The sequence below is a fragment of the Rhinatrema bivittatum genome, chromosome 2 (assembly GCF_901001135.1).
Source record: "Rhinatrema bivittatum chromosome 2, aRhiBiv1.1, whole genome shotgun sequence".
Taxonomy (NCBI): domain Eukaryota; kingdom Metazoa; phylum Chordata; class Amphibia; order Gymnophiona; family Rhinatrematidae; genus Rhinatrema; species Rhinatrema bivittatum.
The window spans coordinates 639,142,053-639,154,207 of NC_042616.1; the positions used below are offsets into that span (position 1 = coordinate 639,142,053).

A 12,155-nucleotide genomic window follows, 5' to 3' on the forward strand; every position below is an offset into this window, starting at 1 on the left:
ATTGAAAGGAACAGCAAGATCCCTTCTTCAGATAAGGGATGTAACTGTAGGACTGCAAGAAGGAAACTTTCATATCTAGAGGATGTTGTGGGGCAGAAATTCCATTATTTAACATCATTAAGAGTTATCTGGTAGAAATTGATTAGCTTCAACTGGGCACAATTAGCAGAATTTTAGCCACTGGAGTTGCTAAATTGTTGGAACAGTGCGTAAATACAGAAGATGTTATTAGCTCCAAAGGTTTGGTTATTTTTTAATAGATGAATATATATTTAGATACCATGCTCTTGTTTCTTATCTGTTTTTAAAGTTGCCTGTAAAATCTCACACAGATGTCAAAGACTGAGTGTACTAGCTGGAAGGAATGCTCTCTCTCAAGTTTGTTGATACAGTCTATCCATGGTGGTTAATCATGGAAAAGAAGACTTCTTTGATCTCTCTCACAGAAGGTTTACTGGGACATTTTTTGACATTAGTGCAGCCATAAAAGAAAGTGGATATAGAAATCATGATTTACAAAAAGCTACCAAATATTATGAGGGAGATAACAGTATATCCAACCCTAACATCAACACACGCATCATACAGTCCTTAAAAACAACTTTAAAAACACACAGGCAAAAGTAACTTTAAATATATCCATCCACTAGATTAGGGGTTACCAACTCTGATCCTTAAGAGATACAGACAGGCCTAGTTTTCAAGATATTCATAATGAATGTGCATGAGATAATTTTCATGTATTGCTTCCATTGAATGCAAATCTATCGTATGCACATTCATTTTTTAATATCCTGAAAACCAGACCTGTTTTTGGCCCTTGAAGCCTGAAGTTGCCCACCTTTGTAATAGATTAAAAGGATAATGGCCTCAATCAAGACATTTGATTTATGATGCCTTATGAGAAACCTTTAACACCTTCTGCTCACAGTACTGATGAGATGCTATTTTCACACTCTGTTCACAACAATCCAACACCTCCAACAGCTAAATTCTGCTAATTGTCTCTAATTAGATCTCCACTGGACAACTGAGCTCTGTTGTGGGAGTTTCACCACACAACATCCTTTAGATATAAAAGCTTCTGTCTTCTCCCACTAAAGTCATATCTGGCGAAATGATCCATATAGTCTCAAGAGCTCATATAGTACAACATTGTTTTTGTTTCTTCTTTAAAGGATATCACAAACTACTAAAACTTCATAATATTGTTTGGAAATGGAAGTTGTTTTAATTTCTATTCTTAGACTATTCTGATCACTTCAAAGTATAAGCAAAGAAAATATACCAACACTGGGACTTTGCATACAGATACAAACTGCCACTTGTTCACTTCACAGCTCACACATGATCAGGAGAATTCTTAATTACTGTTAATAGACTAGGTTTCTTTTTGGTGTTTCTATTTGCCTTATAAAAAGGATCATTTGGATGGAATCCTTTTGCTATATTGTAATATTAATTCAGAAAGTTGCATAACCATTTACATTATCTATATATCTTTATAGAAATACAGTATTTTAAATAGTGTTCAGACACACAACGAGTGCATTACTAACGAAAGGTAGTACCAGTTTTGCTGTGGTGTAAAAATTGTGTCAGTGTTTTCCCCATTAACAATTATGGGGAAATTAATGTTTTCCTTGATATCTCTGTCGAAAGTTTTGCAATGAATGAATTTTCCCAGGAGATTAAGTGAACAGCAGTGAAAAAAGTCCCAGACATTTCATGAAGAATTGTGCAGTTAAGATGAAGAATTTATTATATATACAATAAGCATTAATAGATGTGCTATTCTGTTTAAAAGAAACAGATAACATAACAAAAATAGTTTTTAGCATAGAAGTACAATAAAGACTTAAAATTTAGCTAAAACAGAAGTTAGTTTATGACTAAAAAAAAACCTCACAGAACCTGAAATAACAATCGCAGGTTGCATTATTAACTAAGACAGTAAAAAACTGTACAGTACAAGCAACACCTTACAATAAAATATGATCAATGAGGCAGTCTTTCATAATTGGGGTGAAGAGGAAAGGGGAGGCTATTAAAATCTCATAAATCCACCATATCTCTTTTCCATCTCTGGAATCTCTTTGGAATAGCTTTCTCTATCTTCATCTGATGGGAGAAAGGAATCAGCGAAGCGCCTCATAAATCCACCATATCGTTTCTGGTAATCCAACCACCATTCTGGCCTCCCTACTCTTCTCATAAAGCCACCATATCTCTTTTGCAACTCCTTGGCTTCATCTTCCAGTTCTGGGCTTCTCTTAAAACTTCTCATGAAACCCCCATACCTTTTGCTGACTTCCCCCTGGCTATCATAACTGTCTCGATAATTTTCAGTATCAGAGTTATCCCCATCACCAGCAGCAAGAAGCTCTTTGAGAAGATCAGAGACATCTCTGTCCGAGCCTTTCTTCATGAACCCTCCATATCTCTTAGGAAGTACCTCTCCATCTTTGTTCTCTTCCTCTGGTTCTACATGGTAAAGCTCATCCATCTTCTTCATGAATCCACCATACCTTTTCATGAAGCCACCATATTTCTTGGCTAGTATGAGGTTCTGATCATTTTCATGCTCCTTCTGTCTTTCTTGGGAAAGATCTAGTTTGGCCAGTTGTAGCAGCTCTTTACAGGAGTCCCAGGCTTTGGCAGTTGGTAGCTTCCCTTCACATTCTAGTGTGCAAGCCTGGAAAAAGGATTGAGTTTAATCAATAATGATCACTATGTTGGAGATATGAACTATCTTGTATTTTAGTTGTGTCATCAATGCTTACATGCAGCTTAATCAACAGGAATGAAATTGTTATATCTTAGATAAACTGCATGGAATCTCCACATTGATGGATTAATTGTACAGTGTTATAGCTGTAAAATAAGTTTCTTTCCCAGTGTAAAAAATAGTGCTTAATATATTTTTAATCTCATGAATGAAGTGATTCATTTTAGCACTAACCCAAGCCCTAAAACATAATGCATAAAATATAAATGGATTGGTAAGTTTTTAAGTTATCTAATTAGATACATTAGGTAAATGCTAGTATGATATTTTTTTTAAATAATTTGTGTATTAGTGGTTCGGAATTATTATACCTCACAAGTTGATGAAAACCACACTGAACTTTGTATAAGATAATTTCTTGTTTGTTGTTGTGGTCTTCAAAATGGAACACTTACTTCCATCAATTTTGACTTGATTGAAAGGAACACTCACAGGCTGAGTATAGCCTTACTACCCCAATTGAGCACTCTTCAGGTATAGCCATGCTCTACATTAAGCTATGATAGTAACATAATTGACTCCACTTCAGTTTTGAGAGTGACCCATGACAAGATGGGTAAATACATTTTCATGTATTAGCATGTCTTTTTCCTTAAAGATTGTTGTAAGTTTTTACTGTTTAGGCTATGAGTGACTCCAATTAGTGTGCTATGTTGTTACTGGCCTTTATGGATAGGGCAAGCAAGACCAAGATTGTAGCCCATTGTGGAAGACAAGAAAATAGCTTTTAACATTTAATATTGATGCTTATAGTAACACCCATATCTTCGTAAACCATTCCCCCAAAAGAAGTCATTCTCTTTTTGGATTAGCGGATAATACCCTCGTTTAAAGAATCTGTGAAATCTAAAATAGTTAAGAAGTTTGGTATTAGACTTGGATAACCTTGAAATCACTTCAGATTTTGCAATCATAAAAAGTTTAACAAGAGCTATATATTCAGCTAGATGAGCAAGGTACATTGAAATTCACTGGTTTTCTTATCGCAGCATCCTGCTCATTAGCTCATGAATTAGAACAACCTAATAGCATGATTCTTTTATTTGAAGCTGCAATCTTGGTAAAACAGCGAAATGAAATACCTTCACTCAGCCTAAAGGTTGCAACTGAAGGTCAGGCAACTATAACTGTAATACTTGTTTTCATGGAAAGTTATAATTAAAATCAATCTTGCTGTGGACAGGTTGTTTGTTTATTGTGCAACTTTACCATTCCAAGATTCGTTACTTGGTAGGGGGCTATTTAGGTTGCACATTCATTGTCTGTATTCTATTTTTGTTTTTTTTTAGACATTATGTAATTGTATTAAGGAATAAGGCAGAATTGTGAAGGAAGCTCACGATGCACATAATGTTCATAGATTGCTAGATCTTTAAAATATTGACGTAACTATTTATTCGTCTAAGTTAGGTATGATCTAATCTGTCCGATCAGTAACTTTCTCTACCATATCCCAAACGTAATAATTTTCAGCATTTAGAATATTTAAACGAAGTAAAGCTTTTAAGATGATGCAAGTTTTTAAAACAATGTAACTTTATTCTTAATGTCGCAAAATTGGAAGGTGAGGATTTGTCCACGCTGATTTTAGGGTCCTGCCATACTCTATATCCACTGATGAGACAGATTTCAAAAGTGTTTTATTATTAGAGTTTATCTTTCTTAATTTTATTAGTGTGATAGATGTATAAAATGGCTAATCTTGAAGTTAGTAACAAGACCGATAATTGTATGTTGTTTTCAAAGCCATTATCCTTCCAGGTTTAGCCTATTTGCTCTCAATTCCTTATCCTGGTCTCTTGTCAAACATGAACTTTTTTAAATTCTCCAGTTTGGTTTAAACTTTAACGTTATTTCTTTGTTTATTTTGTTAAAATCTTCCTTTTATTAGTTGTCTCTATGGATTTTTAAATGAGCATCTGTGCCTTTATGTACGCTACATTTTTTTTTTTATTTAACGAGTTTAAAAATTGTAATTGGTTCCTCATGGCTTTGATATTTTTAGTTTTAGGACAACACTGGGACTAAATGACTAGTGGAAAGTTCAAAGTTACAATTGTGCTTCTATTTTGAGGCGAAGCTCTTTACTAAAGACAGTCGCAAATCTGAAAAAAAATGAGTTTGTTTTGCTTTACAGTCCTGTTAACAGCGTTGAAAGTACAACAGGTTCCTCTCTAGTCTCTTTAGAACACAGTTCTGAGCCGTTTTCCCCCTGCGATTTCACTGTGAGAGCTCTCCAAGGTGCTGAATGTTCTCCCCTCTCTTACTATAGAAATATGGAAAACGTAAATGAAACAAGTCCATAGTGCATGCAGTCCTTCTGTAGAGAATCATATTTCATCTTTTGCGTTCATGACTCATGACAGATACCGATCGAAATGTTTGCTCCTTTATTCTCCCTGATCCCACACACGGATCCACTCTCCTATGTAACTGTAACTTAATATTGGCATGACGTACAAATTGGAGTAATCGATTTGCTGCCATAATGCTTGGCTTTTTCAGTCAATATTTGATTTAGCTACATAGTAATCTGGTTACAGGGTAGATTATTTGGAAAACATCAAATACTTGTTTAGTTATCACGCCCATTAGGGGTACATAAACCACGAGTCCTGGTTTCCTTCTTTGTGAGGTAAGAATAAAGAGTCACAGCACCGGTGAGGGAATTCTTGCTTACCACAGGGTTGATTTCTGCGTGGTGCCCCAGCTGGTAAGTGCAAGAAGCGCAGTCCTTGCTGCACTCTGCCCGGACCGTCAGGACGAGGCAGGCAGTGAGAGCCATCAAGCAGCAACAGAGCCTCAGGAGCAAAGCCATGGACTGCAAAGACAAGGCAAGAGGTCAGGGGTGTCGGTTACGGTTTTGCCCTGATGGCAGAGAAGAGAAAACTCGCTCACTTCGAATGGCACGGATACAAGTGATGGACCAGTTTTGGGCAGCGGGAAGTGAATACCATGATTTTACTTGCACCCGCCTTTCCCCACAAAACAAAAAAAGGCAGCAAGGAAGCTAAAGCTAAAGTAAAACGAACGTGATGGCTCTGTAAGAGCATATCAGCTTAACAACATGGAACCTCATGGGCATGTGTAATGCTAAAGACAACTCCGCACTCTCTCTATCGCCGTCTCAGTTATTTGTAAAATTCGAGATATCCACTCTTCATTAGTTCTATTAATCCTGAAACTGAATTTAGCCAATTGCTCTATTTGGAACACTGTATCTATATTTAGGACCCCTCTTTCTTATTTGCATTTACAACTGACGACTGAAGTTTCGGATAAAAAAATATAACCCCCTAAGATACTCCTTCTCCATCCTCCTAAAGTTGGAAGTTAAACAAGTATGGACATTTCGTTCCTCATAATGTTCCCTAAGTTAGTAAGAAAGGTCCAGCATTCAAAATAAGTAACTTATTTCATGGTACACGGTGGCAAGATACTTAAATAAATTCCCTGGAAAAAAAAAAAAAAAAAGCATGAGTAAAAACCATCAAATAATGGAACCAAACTATTTTCGAAACGGAATATAGCGAGGGAAAACAAAACAAAACAGAAAAAGCATGAGGAAAAAAAAGAATTAAGAGTCGTTCTCCCTTCAAACTTTATCTATAGCGCTAGGGGGAGAGCCATTCACTCACACGCATGCTTCCTTGTGAGTTCCAGGAGAGAGAAGATCCGCTGGAGTGCGAGGTAGCTGTTCCGAAGTCCCTTGATTGGAGCAGCAAATATATATACAGGGGCGATAAGTAATTTGTGTCTCTGGAGAAGCTCAATAAAAACAACAAGAACAACAAAAAATAAATAAAGAGGAGGAAAAAAAAAAAAAGTAATAGAGCGCAGTTACTGTCTCAGCAGCGAGAGAGGCAGCCCTAGTAAATCTTCCGGCTGCTGGCGCCCGGGTTGAGACGCGCGAGAACGGGAGAAGACGAGGCAAGGTTGGTGCGGGCGCTGTCACCGCAGCCTGCCTCTTCCCTTCAAATGGGTGAATGGGCTTGTGCGGGGCTGGGGCGCGCGCCTCGCCTAAGTCAGTGCGACAGGAGCTGCACGCAGCGACTTTTATAATTAGTCCAAGTAAAGAGAAACCCGAAGCGTCCCCCAATCGCCTCTAGGCTCCAGCTGACGCAGAACCTACGAAATCCCACTTCGGATTTCGTCCGTACCGTCTCATTATTCGTTCTCGCCGAGAGGTGGATGAGCCAAGAGGTACACGAAAGCAATCTCCTGGTGGGGTTTGGAAAAAAAAAAAAAAAAACAACCTGCGGGGGGCGAGGAGAGTGGAGGAGATTGTTCTCATGGAGAATAGATCGATTCTATTTATTTGCTACTGTCGTAGGGGAAAGGGAATTTCAGTACAGATAATTCTTTCTCTGCCCCTCGCTCCCCCTCCCACGGTTTTGTTTTGTTTTTCTAAACTTGGCAGTATTGAGTTCAGTCATTACGTTTAATTTCCAGGTTCTTGGCAATCTGCGTGGCTGAACTATGTTGAGCCACGCCGTGGGCAAAGACGAGGTCCTGAAATCTGCACTTATTTTTATCTAGAACAACCATCTCTTCCAGAAATGTATGAGGACATCCAGCAAGTTGGATGGTAAAATATTCGGGTTATGCCATGTGTGCTATCATTTATCTCTGGCTACTTATGGAATCAGTTTCTAAGAATAGCACAATTGATTCTTGAAAAGAAAGAATTTCCCTAGTTTCTTTATTTGGACAGTCATCACCCCCCCCCGCCCCCATAGTGCAGCAAATTCATTAATCCCTGTCTGCCCACCAGTCTAGGAAACATTGGCATCCTAGCCTATATATATTATTTGACGCAGACTAGTCTCAAAAAGTAAACTATCTTAGAGCTATCAACTTTTAAAACCCGTGTCCAAGAACAGGAACAACAACAAAAAAAGTAAGAATAAAAAGTTCCATGAAGGAGTAGAAATAAAAATCAGGCACTGTATCCTGAAAGCCGTTTTAAAAAAATGGGGAAAACGATATTCTCTGCAGCGTTTAGAAACTGAAGCTCCCTGTACCTGCCCTGTGCTGTCACGTTTCTGCATCTTACGGAGGCGCAGCCCATAAGAGCTTCCCGAGCCTGTCAGATATTTTCGCTCACTAGAGGGCGCACGGCAATTTACAATAGCCACAACTTTGAAATCGTAAAAAGCTGTGCGAGAACTTTAGAAATGGAAAGGGGACGGAACAGGGAGAAGAGAGGGTGTGTGAATAAATACAACGTTATTTAACTAGTCACATTTCATACAGTGTGCTTAATTGCATAGTAAAGAATACACAGGAATCTCACCCAGATGGATCCAAAAGCCGCTTCCTTTCCTTGCAGGCAAGCGAATCCAGACGACTACAATTGCCAAGAGTTTAAATGCAGGAGTTTAAATAATAATAATAAAAAATAAATACATAAAGAAAGAAAGTGTTTGGAACTCAGATGAGGTGAAAGAAATTAATACAATGCCTGAAAGTTTATATTTAAAGAGAGAAGTTTATACTGATGCAGTGTAGGAGTTGGGTTTGAACTAGTTATAAGGACAATGGATTAGATTCTTTTTCGAATAATTTGGTCTCTGTTTCAAAATTAACTTTCAAACTTCCCTTTGAAACATTTAACATATTTAAGTCCAACAGTACTTTCTGGTGCAATTCTGACACTCTTGAATTGCCAGCACTAATTAGACTGTTCCAGGGGCAGCAGAATGCCTTTTTGTTGGGGGGCAACCAAGCTCCACCCGCTTCCATTGCCCATTTCTTACTTTCGTTTTACAGTTAGTCATTCTTTCTTACATGCATTCTTTGCATATATCATAGAGTATAATTATTCATTCCCAAACAAGCCAATAAAATGCTGGATGCTAGAAAATCAGACACAGTGGTAAAGAAGAAAACAACAAAAACAGCATTATTAATAAAAGGGTCAGTACTAAGTGACTATTCTGTCAAACCTATGGAGAGAGAGAAGATCATCAAGTACTAAGCCATGAAATCAGAGACCAAAAAATGTGGTCTAAAGATTCAGAAACAGTCCCCATTGTTTGGGGACCATTTGCCTGATTAAAATGAACATCTAAGCTCACCTCAATATGTTGCCTGTATATATTACACCATGTAAGTTTCAGAAAGAAATCATTTGGTACAATGTAAGAATTAAGATGAGATAGCACTAAATCTGAGAGCCTGAGATCATACCCAACATACCCTGGTTTAAGAGAGAGGCTCATTCTTGTCATTGTATAAGCAAATGCAAACAATATAAATCCTGGACCTCCAGTTCTGTAAATATATACTCTGTATCCATAGAATCTCCCCCCCCCCACCCTCACACCCCTCCAATAAGAGGGCAGAGTAGGATATTTTCCTCTACATCTCACCATACAAAAAAATTCAAGTGTTATCCAAGTAAAGCAAAAAAAAAAATATATATATCTCTCTCCATTGCTAGCTAGGAACACAGTGAAATACACAATCCTGCTTAAAAAAACAACAATAAACCTCTCAGTACATATCAGCACTAACTCACAGGGCTCCAAAAGCAACACCCTGCCCGTGAAAAGGCACCACTTCAAATATTACACTGGACCCTAGAGCACCAATACCGCTGTAAGCAAAACACAACTAACAAGATTGCTACAGATCACTACATGCTAGCAGACTGCTTCAACTCAGTCACTCTTGCAGAGTAGACAGACCTTCACCAAATACAGAATAGTTGACAGAAATTTAAAAACCCCAAGAAGTCCAAACTGTATGCATTGCAAAACTGGAAAACTGACTTCCTCTCTTTCCCCTGTGTACAGCAGCTTTGCCCCTTGCCCCACCTCCTAGTATCTTTCTTTTTCCCTCCCCCCCCCCCACACCCCACCAGAGGACTTGGCAGGGGGCGAGAATCCGGGGAGGAGAGAGGGAGAGATCTGGGAGCTGGGAAGGCAGAGGAGAATAGAAGAAGAATAGAAGCTTATCTTTCTATTACATCTCCAATACTGCATGCACTCTCTCACACATACAGCCCTTCCCCTGTACCCACCATCTCGCAAGCCTGACCTCATCAGTCATTCCTCCCAACCAAGTGGCTTCCCCAGCTCCAATAGTGCCCCCCAGCTAGCCAGCCAGTCTACAGCCCTGACCCTCTCCCACAGCCAGTCAGCTTTAACCATCCCCAACCAGCATACAACCTTGATCTCCTCCCACAGCCAACCAGCCTCAACCACCCTCAGCCAGCATTCAGCCTTGAACCCCCCCCCATTCAGCCAGCCTCCCCTCAGCCAGTGATCAGCATCTAGCCTCAGAACCCCCTTTCCTCAGCCAGTCTCCAAGTCTTAGACCCTTCTTTCCTTTCTCCCTCCCTCCCCAAACTCTGATCATTCCTTCCCTCCCCAGCAAGTCTCCAGCCATGGAACCCCTCTCCCTCAGGCAAAAGCCTCAGAATGCATGCACACTCCCAGCAGCTTGTCCCATGGGTGTGCAGCATCTCCTTCTGCCCCCAAAGTGCTCCCTTCTGGCCCGACACCAAGCTGCTCTCTGCGTGCTTGTGCTGGTCCTGTGAGACATGTGGATCACAGCATGAAATCTTGCACTGATCTGCATGTCTTGTGAGACCAGTGCAAGCACGCAGAGAGCAGCACAGAGTCAAGCCAAGAACGAGCATTCCTGGGATGGCCTCCCCCAGAGAAAATGTTGGATGGGCCAGGGCCTTGGTGACCCACCTTGTTACGATACCTATGGAGGGCTCCTATTTTGTTTATCCTGTACAATATAGAAAATCCTTCATTTTACTTCTAGAATTTTATGACAGACTGAGCAGAAGGACTGCCTTCCATGAAAGAAAACTCTGCAAAATTTTTGTAGTATATGTATTGCCATGCCTAAAATTAAAAAAAATACTTCTGTGATGTTTGGAATCCTTTAAGCAGCTGCTCTGCAGTATTTCAGTCCCTTAATAGGATTTGTTGAGGCAAGAGTCACAAATGGCATCATATGCTGGATCTAATCAGGCCATATGAGGAGTGATATATTTATTTCATGCACTGATTAGATAGTAGTGTGAGTGTCACTAATTATAATTGGGGTTTCTGATTTTAACAGGTTTATTTTAAAATGGGTGTGCTTGTGCCCATACACAGGCATATTGGTGTGCAAGTGAGGATAAGCTAAAATTTGCAATCATGCGCGCACTTGCAAGTGTCTCTTTTAAAATGCATCAGTCATGCATAAGTATGCCTCAAATTTTAAGAGGTTACTCAGGAACAGCAAGCATGCAGTCTTCCATAGGACCTTGTCTTCTTTTACACGTTTGTCAGCGAATTTTAAAACATACTCACACAAGGCACATTCCCAGTTTCGCAATTAGTGCACCAGTTTGTCAAGTTAATAGCGAAGTCTTTCAGATCTCTCTGGTTCTTCATCCTACACCTCCAAGTTGACCCAGACCCCTCACCCTGTTCTGTAGGCCCTATAACTCAAGATCTACAGATTTGCTACTCATCAGGAGCAGCAGTAAATTTACGTGGGTATCTAGTGTATGCATGCTGCGATTTTTGGTTTTAAAATTCGGAGTTACATGGATAAGTCTTGGCCCTGTCCTGGAACGCCCATATCCCATCCATGCCCTGACATTTTTTCACCCTCTTATTCTTCATGTGCGCATGGGTACATACATATGTGCATATTTCACTGCTTTCTAATTTTTGGACTTGACCTCGTTGATTTACTGCCTGCCTTGACCTCCTGCTTGGACTCTGACTTCATCTGTTGACTGCCTGCCTTGACCTTCTGCTTGGACTCTCTTTGCTTGAAAGCTGCCTGCTCTGACCTCTGCCAGCTATGTACTGCTCCCAAAAACCCTGCTGGCCACCAGAACCTGCAGGTTCAACCCAATAGAGAGGAAGCTGGTTAAGCAATGAGACCCTGTTTGGTGCTGCCCAAGTGCCCAGCACAAGTGCCACATGCAGCTGGTTCCCCATTTTCGGTCTTTGCTTCTGCATTTTGCAAAAGCTGCAGGACTTCCAACTGGCAGTTGATACATACACGGGCCAGTGCAAAATCATGCACAAAAAAAGCTGCGTCCAAACTGGACATCCATTTTTTCAACGTGCATATCCACCTCTCCTGGGCACCTGATGCAATAATCAAATGAGCTGTTGTGCTTAAATGGATGTACTAGGGATAAATTGTGCATCCCTAATGCATTCTTGGGATCGGGGACCCAGGAGACATGTATTGTGTGTGAGTTAGGAAAGCGGATACTCAATTCAAGTGACCGTATTATCCCGTGGCAGCTAATTACTGGCACAATACACACACACACAATATACATGACCTGGAAAGTGTATATTGTGGGTGTATATTTTGCGCTGCAAAATTTTTT

The 12,155-nt window shown here is 39.9% G+C and overlaps 1 protein-coding gene across 1 annotated transcript; it reads right to left on the reverse strand.

Annotated features, from left to right (window-relative positions):
- Positions 1-1,742: 1,742 nt before the first annotated feature.
- Positions 1,743-6,813, reverse strand: PENK (proenkephalin). Its single transcript, XM_029592700.1, has 3 exons — positions 6,427-6,813; positions 5,469-5,609; positions 1,743-2,695 (listed from the first exon to the last, which is right to left on the reverse strand). Exons 1-3 carry the CDS (start codon positions 6,430-6,432, stop codon positions 2,048-2,050), a joined length of 795 nt encoding a protein of 264 aa, XP_029448560.1. The 5' UTR covers positions 6,433-6,813; the 3' UTR covers positions 1,743-2,047.
- Positions 6,814-12,155: the final 5,342 nt, after the last annotated feature.

Coding starts and splice junctions, on each gene's coding strand:
- PENK (XM_029592700.1), bottom strand. Junction 2,696..5,468: donor ACGCAGAAATCAACCCTGTG/GTAAGCAAGAAT, acceptor TCCTTTTTCCAG/GCTTGCACACTAGAATGTGA.